This window comes from Cyanistes caeruleus, chromosome 4 (assembly GCF_971803275.1).
Source record: "Cyanistes caeruleus chromosome 4, bCyaCae1.hap1.1, whole genome shotgun sequence".
NCBI lineage: Eukaryota > Metazoa > Chordata > Aves > Passeriformes > Paridae > Cyanistes > Cyanistes caeruleus.
Genome location: NC_141704.1, coordinates 15290375 through 15314561, shown reverse-complemented (window position 1 = coordinate 15314561; position 24187 = coordinate 15290375). Strand labels below are relative to the sequence as shown.

The 24187-nt window shown below is 41.8% G+C and overlaps 1 protein-coding gene across 1 annotated transcript in view; it reads left to right on the top strand.

Moving 5' to 3' along the window:
* Positions 1-24187, top strand: part of CELSR1 (cadherin EGF LAG seven-pass G-type receptor 1) — a 169632-nt gene extending 145445 nt beyond the window's left edge. Inside the window, exons 23-35 of the mRNA XM_023918651.2 lie at positions 2157-2283; positions 2665-2865; positions 6226-6400; positions 11998-12110; positions 13369-13448; positions 14971-15097; positions 17006-17131; positions 17439-17575; positions 18045-18148; positions 18932-19099; positions 19957-20199; positions 20507-20771; positions 21964-24187. Coding sequence (XP_023774419.2) covers positions 2157-2283; positions 2665-2865; positions 6226-6400; positions 11998-12110; positions 13369-13448; positions 14971-15097; positions 17006-17131; positions 17439-17575; positions 18045-18148; positions 18932-19099; positions 19957-20199; positions 20507-20771; positions 21964-21988 — 1891 coding nt within the window. The 3' untranslated portion in view covers positions 21989-24187. The remainder of the gene's footprint in view (positions 1-2156; positions 2284-2664; positions 2866-6225; positions 6401-11997; positions 12111-13368; positions 13449-14970; positions 15098-17005; positions 17132-17438; positions 17576-18044; positions 18149-18931; positions 19100-19956; positions 20200-20506; positions 20772-21963) is intronic.

The window sequence follows — 24187 nt, the reverse complement described above, 5'->3', positions numbered from 1 at the left end:
TTTCTGCAGGGTTCATTTTCACCCAGAAATAATAAATCTCACAATTTCATTGTATTTTCCTATGCTTCTTGCCCACAGATGTATGTCTGGACAGGCATGGTCCGACTCCAGTGTCTGAATTCATGGCTTGTCTGAAATTTTTAAGTCAGGATTTTCAGGAGATGATTCAGCTCTTCCATGGGCACACTCTAGTGACTATGGACAGAGTAGATACCCTTGGTGCCTTAGCCAGGGCCAGTGCAAAAAATTACAAAACCAAATCTTCATTTTGGTAGAAATGAGGACTGAGGTTTTGCAGATAAAATTAGGAGTAAAGATTATGAATTTCTGAATCACAATTTTTTGAATCAAATGTCAATGCAAAGGCAGTTGCACTGGTAAGTAACTTAAGTTTCATTTCATCAACTATTGCTTTCATTTGTTTTAGTGAAAAATTGGAGGGAGAGGAAATACCTTCTTTGGAGCATTAAACCTTTTCAGTTTATGGAAAGTAATTGTCACACACAAGCAGGATATAAGGAGAAAGTACTTGACTCTCTAGGAGGGAAGTGTTAGGAAGAAGATGAAATGTTCTGAAAATGGTTCATTTAGGTCTTTTATATTCAGTAAAGTTTAAGATAAAGACATCTTTTTCTTGAAAATGAGAAAAATTATATGAGCTGGAACTGTATATGCTGATGTTTCATTTGTTTTATGGTGTTGTGGAAACAGCACAGTCTTGTTGGAGATATTTCAAGAGTGTGAATAAAACAAAAGAAAATGTTTTGAGAGTTAACCACTTTCATATTATGCTTTCACCATATTGTAACTATTACTTATATATTGCAATTTCCAGCTACAAACCCAGGTACGTGGTGAGAGGATGACATGGTCTGCCCAGGGAAAGGGAATAGCTGTTACTTGTTTCCTAACAGCACAAAAACTCTAGTAAATCTATGGAAAAATCCACTAAAAGGCAATATCCTGTGCTGGAAATAAAACAGCAAACTAACCTAGGGAATGTGTGCCTCCTAGTTAAAGGCTTCAGGAGATTATGTCATTTAAAGAATCGAAGATACAACAGAAATCTCTTATGTTCACAGTAATAAGCTCTTCCATTTGCCCACATGTGAGGTAGTGTTTTTGCTTGTATACACTCTGTCAATCTGCTGATTGTGAGGGAATTGCAAGTCCTTTTCCATAAATTTTTAAACATTGTATGAGCTTGAATAACTCATTAGCTCTAGAGTGATTCATCTGTTAGCTATTCGCTGGCAACTTCAGTGGCATTGTTATCTGTGTTACATATTCCTACAGCCACAATTGAAAAGCAGCTCTTACATGGCATGTAATGAAAGAGCTTTCAGAAAGAGAACTTTTTGAGAAAAAGTGATATTAAAATCTAACAAATATTTTATTGCTGAAAGAAAAAGTGGTCTTGTTATAGCTAATTGAAAAATCTTTCAGTAACAGCAAGACTATTTTTATTGCTCGTTGTCTTCAGAATAGAATAATTAATATTGACACAAAATAATTTCTGAAGTCACTGAAGTTAACCAAAACTGCACAGGGAAGAATTTTTAGGCAGCAGTTCCTCCCTATTATATAAGAGATATAATATAATATAATATAATATAATATAATATAATATAATATAATATAATTAATAAAATATATTAATGTAAGAACTCTTATATGAAATGTTATTGATTAGAGAAGGTTTTAACCTTTCCTTGTGTACTTTTCAGAGCAACTCCATAATGATATCATATTATTGCTGAAACTTATTTCACATGACTCAAAAACATGTGTCTGTCTGTGGTTCAGGTATATTTACCTTGGTTACAGACATTTTGTTTGGTGCAATGTCTTTCCCATATTGGTTGTGTGGTCACTGACTCTCAAGCAAATTTTGATTATTTTTTTTTTTAAATTCAGAACAGACTGTTAAGAACCCACAAAATCTGGTCATCAAAGCCAGCTGTCTTGTCAGAAACTATTTCAACTGAAGACCTTTTTAATTTGATGATACCCTTTCAGGCAGATGACAGCTATAAATAATTCTGTCCTGGTATCTGCAGTCCTCTCTGGTTGTGCAGCACAAGCTGCCACAGAGGGCAGTGGAAGGTAAGGAGAGATGAGAGGATGGTGCTCAGAAATGCCTTTTTTCCCCACAGGATTGGTGGGACAGGTGCCTGGTCCTCCAGAGGGTGTGAGCTGTTTTCCAGAAACCAGAGCCATATCGCTTGCCAGTGCAACCATATAACCAGCTTTGCTGTCCTGATGGACATTTCTAAACGAGAGGTGGGTGATGTCAGGCTCATGATTTTTGGAGACTTTGGTTTTCAAGGGCTTTGACTCAGAGCTTGAGCTTTGTGTGTGACTCAGGACATAGTCAGTAGATCAATCCCAGTGTCAGGAGTGTGTTGCCCATGCCTTACAGTACCTGCCACTGGTTTTGCTGAAAGAAGTTTCTTACCTGGTTGGTGCATCCTCTGGGTGCTGCCCATACACACTCAACGTGTTTAGCAGCTAAAGAGGTGGCATCATCCACTCCTATTGGCCCCTAAGTAATCTGAATATTGCTCAGGAGTAATGAAGCCATTGGCATTCTGAGTAATAGATTTGATTGGAGGAAAAAGAAGGGAAAACCCCAAGAGTTCCTGTCAATCTGTCTTTCTGCAGAATGGGGAGGTGCTTCCTCTGAAGATCGTCACTTACACAACCGTCTCCATCTCGCTGGCGGCTTTGCTGATCACCTTCATTTTGCTGGTCCTGATCCGCACACTGCGTTCCAACTTGCACAGTATCCACAAAAACCTGGTGGCTGCCCTGTTCTTTTCTGAGCTTGTGTTTCTTATTGGAATCAACCAGACTGAAAACCCGGTAAGATTTACTCTGTGTTCATTGCTAGAGTTGTTCTCAAGTTTAAATCAGGGGGTTCATATTGCAGATTTTACCTTCTTCCATCTGTTTCGCTTTCTCTTCTTTTTGGCTTCTTTTTGCTTTCAACTCTTACTTGAAAAAACAGCTGATTTTTAGTATATTCATGTGTGATATTATTAATAGCAATGGCAGGCAGTAGGACTATATCCTATTTTCAGAGAATATATGACAGCAGCCCTGTTGAAAGTTTATCCCAGGAACTGAACCTTGAATACTGACTTCTTCCTTCCTTTCCATCACTATGTTTTCTGTCTTGCTTTGCCTGTTCAGTGGAAGGCTCTCCAGTTTCTCCTGCAGCAGATACCTCTCAAGCCCAAATGGTTCCTGGTGTTGATTCACAGGTTATCAGCCATGTGGTGCTGGTCAGGTGCTAAATATGCGCCTTGTACACCCACTGGCCATTCTGGAGAAGCCACTTGCCAGGCATGGGACAGCTTGCTAGATCCAAGATTCAGTAGGAGACCAGTCAGTTTGCTTTGTGCCTTCCAGACACAGTGATTGTTGGCTTCAGCCCATCATACCTGTTGACAAAGCTTGGTGCAAGATCTCCAGCACTGTGCATGTCAAGAAATGCAAGTTATGAATAGACTGAGTACGAAATAGATATAAACTACACATGAAGTGTGTGTATTCTGTACTTGAGACCTATTGCTCTCTTACCATGTGTCATTTTATGAAGTCTTGCTGCTATTTCTTAGTAGCACCAAAAGCTATGGCTGCCGTTCAGACAGGTAAGAGACAGACAAGGGCCCCAGCACTGCCAGGCTGTACAGGCACCTGTGCCAAACAAGCTGGACATAGATGGGGGGTGACATGCAATAAAAAGTATGTCCTTAATAAATAGGAAAAATATTCAAAATGTTACTTTAGGGATTATCTGAACACTGTGAAGAAAATTAATCTTCTAGAAATCCATTGCTGTACAAGTTTCAGTCTATTTTTTGAGAGGGAAGTACAGTGAGATCAAAACAAAACAACAACAATAAAGTCATGCTGATTTCACATTGTCCAAGCAGCAGAAATAGGAGAATATGCCTACATTCAATGAATACCATCACCATCATGGTAGTGACATTGTGGTGCCTAAACACACAGCCTCATTTGCTGTATAACTTAATCCTACACTGTCGCTCTGGCTTCTAATGTCCACTTGAGCTATAATATGCATTTTAAAAAGTATCTGACCTTGGCTAATTTCAGCTTCCAGTAACTGAGTACTGACAAGAACTTTTCCTAGTAAATTTGAGAGACCTCTCTTATAAAAATTGTCTTGCCAAGAAACCTCTGTTTAATAATATTTATTTTGGAAAACTATATTAAACTAAGCTGCTGAAATTATTCAATTTCTAAGATTCAGGTTAGTCTGTTGAGTTTTTTTCTTCTTCTCCCACTTTACCTTTTGAAAAATTGTGAATGCCAAAATGGCATTAAAGCTCTCCAGCTGGTTGCATCACTTCCAATCCCCTATACCAATATTCCCCTTTACGAGGAACTCAGGTCCTTTACCTGCTGCTGTGGTGAGATCTTCTGCAGTGACCTGCCCTCTGGGATATGGTCTTATGTCATGTGTGAACTTGTGTTGTCTTTGTTTCATTATATAAATGTTTGCCTACTAAAATAACCTTGCTGAAAGGAGCTCACTTTGCCAATTGATACACAGCACTCCATGTAACTTGACCTTTCCCATGCCTTGCTGAGCACACCACTCATTTTTCACTGCATTTCACTACCAAGGGGTTTATACTCTTTCAGTTCTCCAACATATCTACTGAGGAGTTGGGGCCCAAGTCCACATCCCTACAGAATTTTACCAAAATTTATGCAGTAAATGATGGCCCCTCATTTCCAGATTCCTTTCATAGTATCAGGAAGCACCAAGCAGAGGTTTATAAAAGTAGTAGAACAGTTCATTACATCAATACTACAAGTCCTAATGGTTGTACTTGGTGAGATTGTTCTCTTTTGCTCCTTCTCGTTTTCGTGCTTTGGGGCTCATGATGTGATCACGTCCTGTAGTGTTAGCAGGACTCAAAGAAGCAGCCCAAACCTTCAAACCATTTACAAAGATCTTTAATTTACAGAGTGTATTTCATACAGCAGAAAGCTGCTCCTTACCGCCTACCCAGTCAATTTGAGAAGGTAGGAGGGCTATAAGCCATGTCTGCTTGAGACAATTATTCATCTGTCTGTATGGAATGAGAGTTGTCTAACGAGTCATGCACTGATGAACATAAAGAGGTAAAGAATGCTGGAGCACAAATAATGCTGTGCTGCTTGGCATCCAGCCTGGCTTTTATGGGTTTCTGTAAATTAACAGTCACATTTCTGGGCGAGGTTTTAATCTTTCCCTGGACTATTGATAGAAAGTGATTTATTTTCTTTCTTTTTTCTTACCTGGAAAAAGTAATGCTCAGGGCAGCACTATACTCATAAGCACGTGAGAATAGGAACAAGAAAAACATTACTTATATAGAGAGAAGAAAGATGGTTTATTTAGTGAGCCACCTTTTCAATAACACTTGATGTTATAAGAACGCTGGTGTGGTAAGTGAATCCAGAAAGTTGGCGGTCTTTGTATGGTTCTTTTGCTCAGCAAAGAGGTTAAATGTACATTGAACAGGGAAATGTACATTTCTGAGCATTACACCATGAAAAACCACTAAAAAGTCATGCCAAAGTCTCAAAGCAGGGTCAGTGCTGTGTGGGAACAAAAGGTTACAAAACACAATATAAAACATTTTTGAACAAAAACTGAATGGTTGCACAAAGTTCTCTTAATTCAAGCTTATCAACAGATCCTTGGCAAAATCCTTTGGCTTCTGAAAGGAGAAGGTTAATTGCAACTTTACAATTCAGGTGTTGGATTCTTGTTTTCACTCATCAAACTGTTAAGTTGGGAGAGAAAATTGGTTATATATTACAGAAATGCTAGTATCTGAAGGTCATAGGTTTCAAGGTGGCTATTTGATCACAAAGATGACTTCATCCGCCAGTTTTCCCATTGTAGCTGTTACTTTTAGTCACACTGTGAATCTGGTCTCTGGTTTCAGCAGGTCCTTAATTTTTGCTGCTCTCAGCCTGACAGAGCTTAGTGATCCAGTTTACTTTAAAAAAGCAAAATCTTTCACAGTATGAGCAGCTCTTCTTAAACTCTGAAAAAATTTAATTTAAGGCAGTATATTTGTTCTGCCAAAATCTTTTTATTACACTTGCCATTAACTACTCGGGGGGGAACCGGTGACTCACCAGGTTGTGATTCAGAAGAGCAACTCTAATTTCGCTGCCCTTTCCCTTCTGCAGTTTGTGTGTACTGTGATTGCCATCCTCCTGCATTATTTCTACATGAGCACCTTTGCATGGATGTTTGTGGAGCAGCTCCACATCTACCGGATGCTGACTGAAGTGAGGAACATCAACTTCGGGCACATGCGGTTCTACTACGTTGTTGGCTGGGGCATTCCTGCCATCATAACAGGTACCCTCAACCACCCCACAAAAGCTTGGTTTCCCTGCCACCTTCACTGGCCAGGTTCAGGGGAGTTACCCCATCCCAGACAGCTATGGGTGTTTTCCTGAACCAGGGCAGCACCAAGCCATGTCTAGCAGAAGTCAGCCTGAATTTGGCAGATGTGTGTACCAAACGTCTGTTGCTCCAGCTGAATTGATACTGTTGCTTATCCAATAACTGAAACATAACTGCACAGATTAAATCAGGATTTGGTAACACAGTTTGGGAATAACAGTATTTTAACAATTTTGCAATAGCTTTCAGAAATTTTCCTTCCCTGTGCTGGTATCTCAGATATGGACACAAGGTCTCTCAGAGGTAATTCTGAAGCAGTGGCTTCAGAAGCACTGCTGCCTGCCCACAGAACATTACTGCCCTTCACTGGACATTCCCACTGCCTGCTCTCAACCAGCAGTAAATACTTCCTGAAGGGAATTTCTGTTTTATTTAGCATAAAACCAAGCTGGTTTTTACTTAATTTCAGATACAAAGGCTATAACTTTCAGTTGAGGAAAAGTAATGAAAACCTGGAGGCAGTAATCTTTTAAACCGATCCAGAGTGATCTATGGGAGCACATCCATCTCTGCCCTCACCATGCCTATTTTTGCCATAGACATTTCCAGCGTTACCCTAAGCACACAGGGCTGTGTTAATTCAAGCAGACAGCTCCTCAGGAACTGTGCTTCACAGAGCAGTTGGAGTGGGGTTTTTTGGTTCAACTGTTTCAGCATGTATCTGTTGCCATATGGGAAATCAGATCATAGGCAGGCGGGTAACTTTTTTCCGATGAGTTTTATTTTTGCAGATAATTCCATACTGTCAGCAATGGCAGAGATTTAGATGTCTCTGAGATCAAACAAATAGCTATCACTCATGTACACTTGCTAAAATATTATGGGACAGGTTATATTTAAAAATATGTACTTGTTCTTTTTTTTCTGTGTGTTTTAAGAAAGTGTAATACCAAATCACAGGCTGGTGCAGGTTAATTTTCAGGGAGCTGGTAAGTCTTTCCATATCATTTTGTGCCTAAGTAATTTCTGCTTCTATCAGTTTATGGTAGAAAGCACAGCCCAGAAGGCTCTGCCATTTTAGATGTACCCCAGACATTTAAAATATAAATTGTCCTTGAACTTATGAAGCAGTTCAGACCTATGTGACTTTTATCAGTACATACAGGACTATTGCAGTATTTTCAGCAATACTGAAGTGCAGTCATATATTTGGCAGCATCATTTCTAGCAGAAAAGAAGTATCATTAAATAACAAAAACCAATTACATTTCAGAACTCATTATCTTTAGAAGAATTTTGTTGGAGGGGGTTTCTGCTTCAGGTTTACTTTCTCTCCTGAAATCTGAATTAATTCAGACCTTCTCAACAGCAGTATTACGCAATTTAAATATCACAAGCATATAATTTCTACATTTTTCTACTTAGATATTGTTCTTTGTGATATGGAACTATTTTGCACTTTTAAAACTTTCCAGGTTGTGTCCTGCAATTTAATCTCTGAATCTACTGAATTTGCAGTTCTGTTTAAATGAAAAGTCAGATTCCTATTACTGAGAAGGTCAGGGGATTTTGTGAAGTGAGGGATAAAGAAAATTAAGCCTTTAGTTTGCTCTTCCAGGCTTATAAATCATCTGAAGAGAAAATTGTTTTGTCATAAATAGCACAATGTAGGATTTCTTGCCTCTAGATAACTTGTTAATGTACATATTTTAAATAAGCTTCTTTATAAATTTTGATTTATAAACAGTAAAAAGGTTCCAACTTCATAACATGAATCCTAAACATTATTTAAATTTCTTTATGAGAGAAGGATTTTTTATTTTTCTTAATAATGGTATAGTCTAGATATGGGAAGAAATTTTAGTCTTGGAACATGCAGAGGACTTTTTTATTTTAAAGATAAATACCGTTTCATCTTCAGCACAGCTATCCTGAGAGGGGGGGGAAAAAAACCAAACAAATGAAAACTACAGTAGCAGTGGCTTTTTTTATATTATTCTTTTCTACTTTCTATTGTCAAACTGATATTCATTTCAAGCTGGGACATAGTGGTCCTAAGGCATCTGTGATGGGACTTGAAGAGAACCTTGGCCTTTAGAGAGGGATAAAACTTAGTAAAATGCTTACCGAGGAGCACTCCAACCACAAGAACCACACTTAATTACAGCATAGAAATGCAAATTTCCATGTATAAGAATGGAAGAAGGCTTACAGCCATGAGAAGAGTGGATCTGGAATAGTCCTCCATTGGGAGTGATAGTGGAACATTTTAAATTTGCTTTAAGCTTGCCCATTTAAAGTGTAGTTTAATCCATCTTGGAGAGGGATTTTATGACTTCCTTGCCACAGGAGCAAAGGGCTGGATTTGGCACTCAGCAAGCCCCCTCAGTTCTGCCTGTCTCTGTGGCAGCACGCTAACTGCTTGACATATGTGTGCAGTAACTGCTTTGCCATGGAGACTGCAGCACTCGTGTTGAAACAGGTTCTTACACAGCACTAAAACCAATATCCCCCAGAAACTGGCACTTTTCAAATCCTAAGCAAAGCGTTGAACCAGGAGAGAGCTGAGGCTGCCCCACAGCTGCCCGAGTCACACGTGTCCGCTGAGCCCTCAGGAGCTCGGAAGGGTCAAGCCATGCCCCTGCTGCAGCCCTTGGCACACTGCTGTGTGTGTGCTGGGGATGGGTGCTGGTCCCCACAGGACTCTTGGCCATAGGACCAGTCCCAGTTCCTGCAAACGTCAGCAAGGTATCACTCAGCCTGCACACTCAAGTCTGTTAAGGGCAGCCAGGCTGACGCATTTAAATGATGTGCCAAAATATTTCTCAGTATTTCATTGCATTGGCTTCATTCTGCATTTGAGTAAAGTGTTATTTCACATGTTGTTGACTGCAGTAATATTTGAACCATGTACCTGAGGACTGCAATTTGCCCCATTTGTTTAATGGAGAACTTTAGGGTAAGATTTTGAGAGTGAAAAAATGTTGCTGTCTGCCAATTACTCATAGGCCAGAGTCCCCTTAATGGGGAAATCCAGTCCTGGGAAACAGAGTGTGTCCATAGAATTACATCTGTATAAAATACTTTATGGTCCCTTAATCATTTATAGCTAATTCTTTCTGGATGGCAACTGCTGAAGGGGGTGGTGGAAGGGCCAATGGGAGCAGGAAGGGAGACTAGTCCTATCTCATTCCACATTTCAGTGAAAACAGATCCAATATCCACTGCTTTGCCAAATAGCCAGTTTGGTTTTCATAGACCATAGACCTGTACCAGATGTGAATATTGGCCACGGGCCAGTTCTAAGCAGCAAGAATGAAATGCAGCTACCTTTCCCTTTCTCAAGCATGCCTTTCATCAAAGCCTGCAGGCTTCAGTTCAAAAAAAGATGACTCTTAATGCACATGAGCCCTCCTTGCAGAGAGCAGCAAGTCGGCCTTGGCTGCCTCTCGAGACAGGACATACGCTCTTCACAATAGGTGCCCCCCATGCCCAGACAACATGCTGCAGCCACCTGCCATATGTCACTGGCCACAGGCCTCACAGGGATCAGATTCTGTGTCCTGAAGATGGAAGGTCTGTGCAGACAGGGTACGCCTGCCTCAAAATGGGGAAAGGATCTTTGCACAGGAATTAGCAGGACCCATTAAAAGAGCTTTAAACTAGGTTTGAAGGTGGAAAGGGGTAAAACCAAGCTCACTAGAGGCAACTGAGGGCAGAAAGCCAGTGTTTGTGGGATAGTGTGCTAGTGAGTCCTTCCGTCTGCTATCTCAGTGGAGGCAGGGGCTGGAGATCCATGTGGCAGCAAGGACACAGGTGTGTCTGTGTTAGAAACCATAGTTACCTGTCTTAGGGGGTGTTTTGACTGTCTAGAGCTTGATGTTGGTTATAAAGGAGTTGAGTGCTTATGGGTAAGAATCATCAGGAAGGCCAAGACAGATACCACGGTGAGAGTATATTTTAGACCATTCAACCAGGATGAGGAGGCAGAGGAAATATTTTACAAGCAGCTGGGAGAAGTCTCACCATCACTAGTCCTTGTTCTTGTGAGGGACTTCAACTTAGCAGGTGTCTGCTGGGAATACAACACAGCAGCAGAGTGTCCAGGAGGTTCCTGGAGTGTGTGGAAGAGAACTTGCTTATGCAGCTGATGAGTGAGCCAGCAAAGGGAGATACCCCACTGGACCTGTTCATTGTGAACAGAGGAGAACTGGTGGGTGATGTGATGGCTGGAGAGTGTCTTGGACAGAATGATACAAAAAGAAAGTTTTCTGTTCTCTTAGAAGTAAGGTGGGGATTCAGCAGAACTTCCACCTGCGACTTCCACAAGGCTGACTTTGGCCTGTTTAGAGGCCTAACTCACAAAGTCCCTTGGGAGGCAGTCACGAAGGGCAAAGGAGTCCAGGAAAGCTGAACGTTCCTCAAGCAGGAACTCCTAAAGGCACGGGAGCAGGCCATCCCCATGTGTAAACCAATGGGGAAGATCAGCCTGGATGAAGAGGGAGCTTTTGCTGGAGCCAAGGTAAAATGGAGGAAAAAGCAGGCAGCTCAGGAGGACTAAAAGGATGTTGTGATCATCTGTACTCAGCCCTGGTGAAGCCACACTGCGAATCACTTCAGTTTTGGGGCCCTCAGTACAGGGAAGATTGGAAAGATTGAGGTGCTGGAGCGAGTCCAAAAGGAGCTGATGAAGGGTCTGGAATGCAAGTCTGCAGTGGAGCAGCTTAGGGAGCTGCGGGTGTTTAGCCCAGAGAAAAGAAATCTCAGGGGACACCTTATCTGAAAGGTCTTTTCCAACCTAAACAATTCTATGGCTGTATGATTTTGCAGGTCAAAGGCAAATCCCAGTCCATCACCATATAGGCGAGGTGTAGGTCACCAAGTCAGACAGCACTGTAAATCAGCAGGTGAATGTAGGGCTCAGAGACCCCCTTGGAATTGACCAGGTTTTGAAAAATAAAATAATAAAAGGTGTGGTTTTAACTCAATTGCCTTGGAGCATTAACTCCATTTCAGACAGTGCCAAAAGCGAGGTGAGGTACCTGGGATGGCAGTTCAAAATTAATCCCACCTAAGCTCAAGCAGTTAACTCCCATAAGTTCCCAGGTTCCTTTGTCTCTGATGTTATTTTGGTGACAGCAAGTTAAAAATGCACTTTTTTTTTTCATAGCACAGACATCTCCTCAGTTATGATTCATGTCATTCTGCTGCAGAGGCTTATTGAAATTCCTCAACTTGTCACTCACCCTCAAGGCTTACACTGTGTGAGAATGACTATAAAACTATGCTGAAACAGAATTAATTTGGGACTTGCATTTGTTGTCATTTTTATGTAGCTGAACTTTGTTCTAGTTGGCAAAACTCAGAGTATTGTTTGATATAAAGTGACCAGGACAAAGATTTTGATTTGCAGAAGTTTTATTTCAGTTTTCACCTTCACAGAATTTTCTGTTGAATAAATTTTGCCATGATAATTTTGTTTATTTAAAACTACATTTAGTTATAGGCAGCACCTTTCTGATTTACTTTTTCTCCATTTTGTGACACAGGGCTTGCTGTTGGTCTGGATCCACAAGGTTATGGGAATCCTGATTTCTGCTGGCTGTCTGTCCATGACACCCTGATCTGGAGTTTTGCTGGGCCCATTGTAATGGTTGTTGTTGTAAGTAGTGGGAGGTGGCACTCAGAACTGTCTCTTCTTTACTGCTGCCTTTTCTCGTAAGTTTTGTCAAACAGTAGTCAGGCAAAGCAGCCATGTTCTTTACATTTGAAGCAAATGTACTCGAACTTGCATCTTTTGCTTAAATAGATAAGTCATGAGACAAGCTCCTGGAAATCAGAGGGCTGCTTGCCTATACAAAGATTGCTTGTGGAGCCATAGCTGTGTGGCCAGATATCTATTTCTCATTTGCCTTGTTCCATTTTTGAAGGGTTGGTTTGTGAGATTAGTAAACAAATTAACAAAATGAGCCATAACAAATCACTTTATCCAGAAGTCCTAAAGGAATATTAAATATTTCCACTTTCAGGAATTTAAAAGAAAGAGCTGCTGTTTAACTTTTCCCTTACAGCTTCTCCCTGAAAGTAACCAGAAGATAAATATTCATGGTTTGATTCTTATCTTGAATACCAAATGCAAGTTCTGGTCTCACCTCAAAAAGTAGACCTGGAAGCTGTGTAGGTTATGGTCACAAGTCATCAGAGACATGGGACAGCCCCCACTGGAGGGCCAACAGGTGGACTACTAGGAGTCTTAAGCCTAGAGAAATGAAAGCTGCAGAGAAGGGGGGAAGGAGGAGCCTGTACTAGTGTGTTGGTCTGGAGAAAATGGCTGTGGACTCAACCATTCAAGGTCTTTTCTAACAGAAGCAGTAGCAGGAGGCAGCAGATCTAGCAGAAACAGAACAATGGCAGTGGTAAAACTCTACATGGTTTTCAAAAATGAACAGTGGGACAAATTCTCAGCATTAATGTTCACTACAAGTGATTAAGTACAAATGTACCACCAACCTAGTACATCCCAGCTGACATGGAAATCAGTGGAGACTGGAGTTTTATTCAGAGTAATTATCACTGTATGCTCAGCTAGAAGATATACCTGAATTCTGGTTTGACCTAACTGGAACAAGGTGCTGGGCTGAGATAGACACTGGTTTGGACAAGGACAGCCATTCTTGATCTCTCAAGCATCTTTGCTCAGAGTTGTCTTACTGAGTTTCATCCAGATCAAGTGCCAGGATGTCCTTAACTATGTTGCCTTGAAACAAGGTGAATCTTGGAATTTAGAGACCCGTCAGTTGAACAAAAAGTATTCCTGGTGCCACAAACCATTTTAGGATAAAATTTGCATTGTTATTGAAAATAGAACTGTAATAAATACACAGAAAGAATCCATGCTTTTATTTCAATTTCCCTTTCAGATAAACACTGTCATCTTTATACTAGCAATGAAAGCATCATGCAGGCGAAGGCAACGTTCATTTGAAAAAACAGGAGTCATGTAAGTTTGAGTTCAAAAACCTCTAGAACTTCTGACTAGAAATAATACAAGACAGAATTGCCTAAAATCAAGTTTTAGAGCAGGAATGACTTTTTGGAGGAGAGTGTTGGTAGAGGCAATTGTAGCTGCTTCACCCCGCCCACTCCTGGAGTTCTCTTGGAGATCCTGTAAAACTTCCAACATGCTGCTGCACACCACCAAGTGTAGGCAGGAGAAAGGAGAAGAGAAAGATCTGTCCTCCATGTGGTATCATTGCAGTCCTTCCAGATCTTTCATAGTCCCTACTACACTCTCACTTCACCTCTGCCCATGGCATGCCCAGGTGGACATAATTCTGTGTCTCCCTGTGCTTGTCCATGGCTCAGAAAGGTCTCCCCTCTCAAGTGTCTGGGTTACCAGCTGTGTCATGGCAGAGACCCACTGACACTCCCATGCTGAGGGCCAGCCTCCCTGCATCCCATGCTCAGTGGGATGAGAGCATCACAAGTTGCAACCTGCCACCTTCCTGAGCTGCTGTGGTAGCCTGTTCTCATTAACATCTGTTTTGCCCAAAGCTCAGAATTTACCTGTGAACTCAAATGGGATTAGCTAGTGGCAGTACAGCCCCTTAGGTTCTTTTTTTTCCAATGAGATAGCTGTATGAGATTTCAAATGGCTGCTTTTCATTATTTTTTTCAGCTCTGGCTGTAGGGTGCTGCGTACACATTGGCATGGCTTTTCCACCCCGATGTCCCTGGGGCTAGACTTTATGGTTCTCTGAACCCTAACACTAACACTAAGCTTAATAAAAACTAGAATCTGAGCCTCCTGTCATGCAACATGGGTGGCCCAGTTAATAAAAGCGTGGAAGGAGCAATGTTGGTGCAGTGCCATGCTCCCCTTGGCATGCCCTTTCCAGCCCCAGTTTCCATGCAGCTAGCAGCTGTGTGCATTCTGAACCCTGACTCCAATAGTGTCTGGGTGTTGTGGATGATGTCTAAATCTCCCTAAACCAAGGAGTATAATTGCTGCCTAATGGAAGCAATTTTACTCATAATATAAAACTTTTGCCACTAGATTTGTTTTTGTCTTTTGAAAGTGTCTGTGGAAATTGTATCTTTGAGCAAACAAATATTCCCTGACTGCCCTCAATCCAAAACCTTGGATCATAATCTTGGGAAGGAATGTGAGAGTGAAGTTGACAAACTGAAATGAGATGGACATGGCCATTTACTGCCCAGATGTGTTCCTCAGAATCATCAAGGCTGAACAGCATGGGCTTGTAAAACAGTTAGATTTGTTTGAAGAAAGTCTTGGAAATGAACTTGGACAGAAATCACTTTTTTAACATGAACATGCTAAACTGTGGAGTGTTGCTGTGAGAGAATTGGAAACTGGGAGCTGGTGAACACTGTTCTAATTTTCCCAAAGGGCTTTTCCACTTGCCAAGTTGTTGGGCACATAACACCATCCATGGGGAGAAGCTGGGCTGTTCTCTTGTATCCCATCACACTGCAAATGTCCATCTGTGTTTGCTTCACAGCTCTGTGCTGCGGACGGCGTTCCTGCTCCTGCTGCTTATCAGCGCCACGTGGCTGCTGGGGCTCATGGCAGTCAACAGCGACGTCATGACATTTCACTATCTCTTTGCCATTTTCAGCTGCCTGCAGGTAAGCTGGGTAGCATCTTGTCTATGGTAGACCTTGGTGAGCACACTGCCACACCCAGACCTCCAAAAACCTGCTCAATATGAGCTAGCTTAAGAAAAATAGAGATCTCAAGGGCAATTGTTGCTTTCTCTTCTCAAGGAGAGGGTTCTGTTCACCAAAACTATAATTTTGAGTAATTATGTCTCTCACTTTCAGTCATTCTGAAGGTAAATGCAGCACCATAGTAACCTGTGACAGTAGGCACTTATACCTCTGTCTTTCAAGAGACAAAGTCTTTGTTACTGTGTGATTCTTGTTAAGTCATTCTGTTGCTATCACAAACAAGAGACTGCTATATTTCATCCAGAGTCAATTGCTCCAAGTTCAAGGCTTTCACAAATTAAGTTACTGTTTAAAGAAATGAAACAAATATGGATTTTCAAATGTAATGAGAGTTGTGTTAGGGTTTTCCTGGGTTGCCTGTCCCAGTTTACACAGTTGTTGATTAAAGATGCAGAAAATAGTGATTTGTGGGAGACCTGGCATGGAAGTAGTCACAGAGCTTCATGTGGTCACAATTTGAATGTGACCAAGGATGACAGTAATTGCCCTAGCAGGTGTCTGAAGTACTAAAGCAGCTACTGCAGGACACTCAGCTGCAGCACAGCAGCCACAACTTGCAGCTACAGAGAAAACAAAATCTGATGGGTCTCCTTTGGAGACAGCTGTCAGGGTCCTGGAAGCACAGCAGATAGGTCAGCCTGGAGCAAGGTGATTTTGCCACTGCAGCTAGTGTGCTCTGAAACAATTGCACCGACTCAGGCTGTAAAACCAGGCTTCCATAAATCTAAAATAAAATTAAACTAAACATAAACCTGATGAGGGGGACAAAGGTCAGCAGCCGGAATTCTCTAAACTTGCCCAGGAAGGCACAGTGTTATGTGACATTTCACATCACTGCCTCCTTTGAACTTGTATTTTTAAAGAGACATTTATGCGAATTTTATTAATGAATAATCCCAAAGTGCTAGCACCAGCTAAGATCACATTTGATTGAATGTTAAGAAAGTGAGCTTGAAGTTTAAAGTTACTCTAAGTCAATTGCTTTGGCTGAAATCATGAAATTCAGGCTTCTTATGATGTTGGTACAGCTGCAACTTCATGACTATTGGCTTTTCTATACTGTGTGTCCAACCAAAGTTGATAACAATTTGGCAGCTGCATTAATTCCCTCAGAGCAAGTACATCTGAAGGCACACACATGTGTGTTCCCTGCCCCCAGAAAAAGCTGTTAATGTGTGTTCCTGGCAGCCAACAACTGCCCAGCCCTGGGGACTTCACTGATTTTCCCACCAGAGGTATTGCTAAACCAAGGAACTTGGGCGATAAAAGTTGGGACCTCTCTGGACCCAGTACCTCTTCACATCTCCCAAGGCCTTCTAAAATTCTCACAGATGCAGTATTAAAGGCAACTTTCACAGAAGTTGCCTATTTCCAGAGGCTTTCACTAAAGTCTGTGATATTTTTCATGTGCTGCTATTGATTTTTTCTCATCATCTGTGTAAAAGCTCCAAAATCCCAAATTCTAAAATCTCTGCAATGTTTTCTAGTGGAACATTGAGGTTCCCTTTGGATTTCTTCCCAAATCAAGCTGTGCTCTGTAAATTCTGGAGAAACACATATTTTCTATGTTTTCCCAGACCCTTAATGCACATTTGAACTTGGAATCAAACTATGAAGAAGTGCTAGGAGGTCAGTCAGTGCCATTTCAGTCAAGGAAGAAAATATTTATTGCTTTTGAAATACACTGTAATGGACTACAAACTAGAATTCAGGGGTTGTTTCAAAATGGATGCCCTCTAATATCCATATTTGCAATGTGGTAGTAGTGAAGAATTTACATTTTCCTCTCTCTCTAAAATTATCCAGGGGCTGTTCATTTTCTTCTTCCACTGCGTATTTAACAAAGAAGTGAGAAAGCACTTGAAGAACACTTTAACTGGAAAGAAACCTCTTCCAGATGATTCCACTGCAACAAGAGCTACATTGTTAACTGTAAGAAAAAAAGCATTGGGATTAAAAACATCCTCTTGCTGGTAGAAGTTACCTAAAATAAACTTATAGGTGGCTTGTCTGTAATTAAGTGAACTGAATGATTGCTTTCAGTGAATTGTACAAAGATTACTGATGGCTTCTCTAGAAAATTTGGATTATTATTTTAATTTAAACATTTGAGAGAAAATAATTATTTTCCCTGGCATCAAAACCCGTTTTGTTCTTTGAAACATAATACATTTGTGGGTAACATGAACTTCTGGAAGGATCATTCACTATTGCTTTATGTCCTTTTTTTCCCCTTCAGCGATCTCTGAACTGTAACAACACGTATATAGAAGAGCCAAACATGTATCGCACAACTATGGGGGAGTCCACTGTCTCCCTAGAAAGCACCGTCAGGTCAGCCAAGAGCCACAATAGCTACCTTGCTTATATTCTCAGGTAATCTGGTGGCAGGTGCATGGCTTTCAGGTGCTTGCCTTTCCCTTTTTTATTGCTCTTGTGGAAACCAGAACTCTGGTTCAAATGCTACTTGGTTTGTCTTAACAGTTCTGTTTCGTGTGACTGTCGTTCTCTTTGGTGCATTTTCTGTGGCATGTGTCTTCAGGGCAGGGTTCCAACAGCACAGTGGTTAACCTAAGAGTGATGTTACCTATATGGGCTGTGCTGCTTGCCTGTTATAATTCAGATGTGTCTCAAGGAGCACAGTTTAGCTCATTAGCTTTAGGCTTTTTCAGAGTGTGATTCATGTGGCAGAAGGCAGCTACATCAGGATAACCTCTGTCTCGCCATAAAGTGACTGTGCAGTCACCAGGCTGGCTGGCATCCCTTGCATCTGTCTGCATGTCTGCCTTGTTGTTAAGAACAGTAAAGTGACCAAGAAGGTTGTCCACTGTTTTTCTTCTCAAAGGGATGAGGCTGCTCATAAACTCAGTGGATCCTCAAGTCAAGCAAGGGCTGGTCAGACTGAAGCAGATTCCTCCATTTTTCATAGGAATCCGTCTAAAACAAATGGTAAGAATAATTTCTAAATGCTTTGACCCATTTGTCCACCTTCTTCTCATCACTTTCTTTGAAGTCTTCTGTAACCGAAAGAATAATTAGAATAATTAGATGTTTTCATCCTCATTATGCTATTGGCATAACAAGCTATGCAATGGCTGCCTTACAAGGAAATCTTGGAATAGAAGTGTCATATATCTGCTGCTTGTGATGGTTGAATTTTTATCTGATGCTGTCACAGCTGTTGACAGTTTATGGAGTCCCCTTTCCTCCTCACAAATTATGTACTGTTGCTCTTGATTTTTAGTTGAAAAAATTTTAATGTTTGAGACCTTGAGGCAATATTCTGCTTTACTGCTCTGTGGTTTGTACAAAAAAAGAGAAGTGCCTCTTGTCTGATTTCCTTTCATTTTGGTCTCGATGTTCCATTTTGTTCCCTTGTAGCAGTTTTTAAGTTAAGTGCATTTCAGGTTCTTGGTATTTTTAGATATCCTGTGTGTTGTGTTCACTGAGATCCAATAGAGTTACAGGGAAAAACATGTTCCCACTCTGTTCTGCATGTCCTGTGTGTGTAAAAGATCCTGCCCACTAGCTGGGCTGAGTGGTTGTGCTTCCCATTGGTTGTGCTGCTGTCCTTCTGAAGTTATCCTACATACACTTACTGATGGAAGAGTCATTCCTGTCACAGCCTGAACCAGATACCTGCCTTTCCTTTCTCCTTGTGCATTTGTCAAGTAGATTTGTTCAGCTCCTATTTACACTTTGACCACTGTGTTTCCCCATGCACATTTGCAGAGCACGATTCAGACTCTGACAGCGAGCTGTCCCTGGATGAACACAGCAGTTCTTACGCCTCCTCCCATTCATCCGACAGCGAGGAAGATGGACTCGAGACAGACAAGAAATGGAACACATCTACTTCCAAAAACAATGAACATGGCCCACTCCACAGCACACCCAAAGGTACTCCCAGTGTGAGGCGAGGGCAGTGGTGCTCTTAAATAGTTTTAGATTAGATGGGATAAATTTGCCACACTACCATGCCACTGAGGCAGCATCTCTACCTCTGTGTCTTGCTTCTGTAGAGATCCTTGTTGTTTCCAGCTTAGAGACCTTTCTTCTTCCAAAGGCTTGTTTGCAGGGGTGACTGAGTACTGAATCACACAGAATGCTGAATGCTTTATGGCAGAGTGAGTTTTGCAGGCAGGTCCCCAAAGCACTTGGACATGGCATTACCAAGCCACCAAAATCTCATATGAAAAAGAGGAGAAAGAAGCCACTTGTTTTGAGGGCAGAGGGAGGAAATGCCTGCCTCTCCTCATGCAATAAAGGCATTGGTTGGTGTTGGGGAGGTCCTGGACCTAAAAAGTTGGCAATCATTGACCATTAATATAATTTCTGTGTGTCAGGGTGCAGACATTTCTAAACACAGTTGGTTCTGTCATAATGAAAGGCAACTTTGAATGACAAACATCCAGGCTGTGTGCTGTGGCTCTTCACAAATACAGCACAGGGTGCCTGGAGTGCCCTCAGCCTTCAGAAACCAACCTCCCCAAGGAGGGGTCTTTGACCCTGGAGAGCTTCGAGGGCAGGCTTGCCTCACACTTCTCCATACTGGAGCTGGCAACCTCGCTCTGGGAAGGATTTGGACACCCTGCCATCCTACCAGCAAATTTTGGGGGATTTAATGCACCCCTAGGGCAGTGCAGTCCAACAAGGACTAACTGAAGGATTGCTCTGGTTTGATACACAGAGGCCAGGCAGTGTTTGAGAGAGCATACCAAAAGTGTTTTTCGAGCTAGTGTTTTTTTGCGTTGCAGTTGATACCCTTCCCAATCATGTGAAACCCTATTGGCCCACAGAGTGCGTAACAGCCAGCGATGGCGAGGACCCCAGTAGGAAACAAAAACTCAAAGTAGAGACCAAGGTCAACGTAGAGCTTCACAGGGAAAACCAGGTGAACCACAGCAATGAAGCACCACAGGACAAGGAGAACGAAGGGCAGCAGAAGGAGAACAGACCTCTGGCCCACCAGAATAACCAGCAGCCGGAACAGAGGAAAGGTAGCACAGCCAACCCAGCCTCACAGTTGGATTGGGAGACTGGGGGGTTAAGAAGCATTAATTAGTTTAAAAGGTAGCTCTGTCAGGGAAAAATACTTTCCAAATGGCTTTAACCTGTGTAGCCAGATACACTATGGGAAGCTAGTAGGTAGTTGCTGAAGTCTAATTGTTTTGGTTATGAAATGAAGTGCCAAACAAGGAGTCTTAGTAAGAAATAGAGAATGCAGCATCTTGAATGTGCTTAGCTTGAGAAATTAAATTACTGATAGACTTTAAAAGTTTTATTTTTCCCTCTTTTCCTTAACAGGCATCTTAAAAAATAAAGTTACCTACCCTCCCCCACTGGTGGATAAGAACATGAAGAATCGTTTGCGGGAAAAGCTGTCGGATTACAATCAGAGCACAGTCTCATCCAGGACTACTTCCCTAGGGACAAATGAGGGGGTCCGCTCTCCTTCGGACTCAGGGGTAACAGTAAAAAATGTTCGCAGGGAACAGTCTCGAGACCAGCTCAATGGCATGGCCATGAGCCTCCACGTGGGAACAGGACATGCTGACACCTCAGACTCAGAGTAAGTGACACATCGGGTTGCCCTGGCCGACCTCCTTTGGTCTCACCCTTCGCCTTCCAACCACAGACTCACACATGAGCAAAAACTTTCCTCTGGTGACTGGCCAGAGTCCTTCACCAGTGACTGTCTTGCTGGTTTGCCATTGCCTTGTGCCCAGGCCATGTGTTTCAGTGATGAGAAGGCCAAAAAAGGTGTCACGGGCATGGTGCTGTGACAGACACCTGCTACTGGGTCACCCTGGCAGGCTCTGAACTGGCAGGCTGATGTGGTACTGGCACACTTGGACAGGAGCAGCCTTGCTCTGCCCAGATTTGGGTGGGGAAAGGCACAAGGCTGTGGGGGGCGTGGTGTGAGTGTCCATCTGGGCAGAGAGAAACCATGGCTGAGGCAGGAGATCTCAAGGATGGAGAGAAAACCAAACTACTGATCCTAAATTACCAGGCATGTGATTCCCACCTGCTGTACGGCAATCGGTGTGCGAGTTTACCATTGTAAACTAAATCAAATATAAACAAAAGGTTGACCAAGCTCTCAGCCAAAGGGAATTCTCAGAAACCTCATTACTCATCATAATTCTTGCATTTTAAATTAAGACAACAGCCATACGTAAAGTCTCTGCAGGCATTTTATGCATATAGTCTCATTTTTTATTAACATGAATAATAGTCTTATTCTTTCACCAAATCGAGAGAAAATTTCTCCCCCAGCTTTAATTCTGGCACTGTTCCACCAGGCTTTAAATACCCCTGTTGTCTGGGTGCACAGACCATTCCCACCTCACTATAAAAACAGATCTTTGGATTGCTGGGAGTTGGCTGATGAAATAGATCCTGGTTAGCCAGGAAACATGGATGTTTTGAATAAGCCATAAGTGAATAAGCTGCAACCAGGTAACACAGTCATTACTAGAGAATAATTCACCAGCTTGTACAAAGCTATCTCCAAAGCTTTGGCATGGTGGAAAGCTCTGCTGTTGGCAGCAGATTGCATGAATCCATCTGATACACCAGGCTTCTAACAGCTTGTGAGATCTGTATGTGGACCTTGCATCCTCAGCTAAGCATTAGACAAACACAAGCCTTCTTCACAGAGCATGAGCCCTTACTAAGAACAATTAGGTGGGTTTGGGTGGAGTGGTTTTCCTGTGCCTGTTTAACCCTAAGCCTGCATGATCACTTCTTCTCACTAACAGAGGCAGTAATGAAACTTCAATTTGAACCATCAGGAAATTGTGATCACCTTTGCACGGTTCCGACTCCTCTCCGCGGGGTCACCGCCTCGGACTTCATCAGAGTGGCCACACGGTGAGGAAGATGAGGTGGGCATCCATTCCCACATGGTTTCACATTCTGGCAGACTCCTGACTGCTCCTGGCGCAGACACCGTGCCTGGCTGCACTTGCAATAAGGGCTCTGTGTGGTACGCCCCTGCCACAGGGACCCATGCTGAAAACATGGAAATGGCCCCAGGGATGCACTGTGATGGACAGATACCTGTGCACGGTGCAGACAGTGCTGCAGGGGTTGCTTGTTACAGGGGAGAAGCAAGGAAAAACACATTGTTTCCTAGTGGACCTACAATAAGCCTGAAGACAAAGCACTAGGAGGTGTCTCTTGTGGAGTTTTGATGGCTACAGCATGAACCCTTGAGGTTGCTGAGCTCTAGGGAGGAATATCACAACAAGTGTCCTTTGGTTTCTATGCCAGCATCTCTGTCCACCCCCCTACGGACACGTCGTCTTAAGAAAAGAAAGTTCTTTATATATATATATATAAAAAGTGTAGATACTTTTATATATTTTGTATGGTGTTGCTAAAGAAAAAGTTCCTTTGTATATTTTACATTTATACTGATCTTCTTAATTTGATAATAGGAAATCAATTAAAAAGATGTTTTGATATTTTTTATATGAACATTGCACAATTTTACTTGAATTTGGCGTTTGATAAGTAACTGAGGTTTGCATGGAAGCCACCTTCAGACACAATGCAGTTTTCAAAGTAATACAGTAAAGATCACATCAAAACCCATGACTATAATTTATAAGTTTTGTTAACAGATTTTGGAACACTTTAAGGGCACAATACGTTTTCCTCATAACCTCTTCTAAACCCCACAAAAATTAGGGTTTTTTTCATTTTTTTGGTATTATGATCTCTTCCCAGAGAGAAGTGCATTCAAGTGCATTGAAGTGTTCAGGAACTGAAATTCAGGACTACACATATCTTTGTGTAAGGTTTCAACACAATCCTTGTCTGGAAGAAGTCAAATTAGTATTTCTCTTACCAAGAACAAGAAAATAATTGGTGTGGTTGTATGATAGCTTTTGACCTGGTCTGGTTTTGCAACAAACCAGCACTCTGCATGTCCCAAGGAGAGGGCCCTCCTTCCATGGCTCAAATTCTGCCTCAAGTGCAGTATTATTTTTTCTCTTTTTTGCTCACTGGATTCAGCACATTGCTAATCAAAGCAGAAATACAAGACTTAGAAGGTGTCCAAATTTGACTGCCCAGCTCTTTAACAAAGCCCTGGCCTTCTTGATATTTCAGAAAGCTCATGGAAGGCTTAAGGTTTCATGTTTCCCACAAAATGTGCTGATTTCACAAGTATAGGAAGGTTAAGAGTGACCTGCCTGCTGTCTTCATCTTCCTGCAATGTTTACAAAAAGAGGAAAAGTAAGATGTGGAAAAGTTTGCATCCAACAGTGTGAGCCAGAGCTCAGCCAGTGGCTCCCAGGGTGGGAATATGTGACTCCAAGGATGACAGTGGTGTGCCTGTGCCTGTTGTCTGCCAACAAGGCTTTCAGGAGCTCCTTGCTCACACAGCATCCCTTTTGGGAAGATATTGGCTATTATTTGTGCAAATGGGTGTGAAAGGGAAGAAACAGAAAATCGAGCTGAATAAAATGCAGGGGCTGAGGAAAAGATGAGAAACTGTATTCTGTAATCCCTGTTTCATTGTATTCCTGTGCATTTTCAAAGTATCAAGGAGGCCTTCGGAAGGGGAGAGGGAGGAAAGATCCTGTTCCTTTAAAATTTATGCAACATACTGTGTGACATTTTCTGACAGAAAAAAAATTTGAATGTTTCAAGGGTCTGGCACTTGGCTGTGTGCTCAGGCATTGTGTATAACCCATGCTAGTTGTTCTTACATCTGTGTATGTATATTTTGTCCCAGTGAGATGTAGGTAGTTTTTATTTTGATCAGAATTGTCGCAGTAAATGAGGGTCAGTTGTATTAATGACAAAAAAATTAAAACCTATTTTTATGACTTTTTAAAAGCTTTATGGCAGATTAGACACTGGAAGTTTGTTTGTTTGTTTTTTTAACAAATGTATATTTATTAATGTGCAGAACACTGGAATTGCAGCACAGATGAAAGGAGAATTTACAATAAATTAAGAAATGTTTTTGAA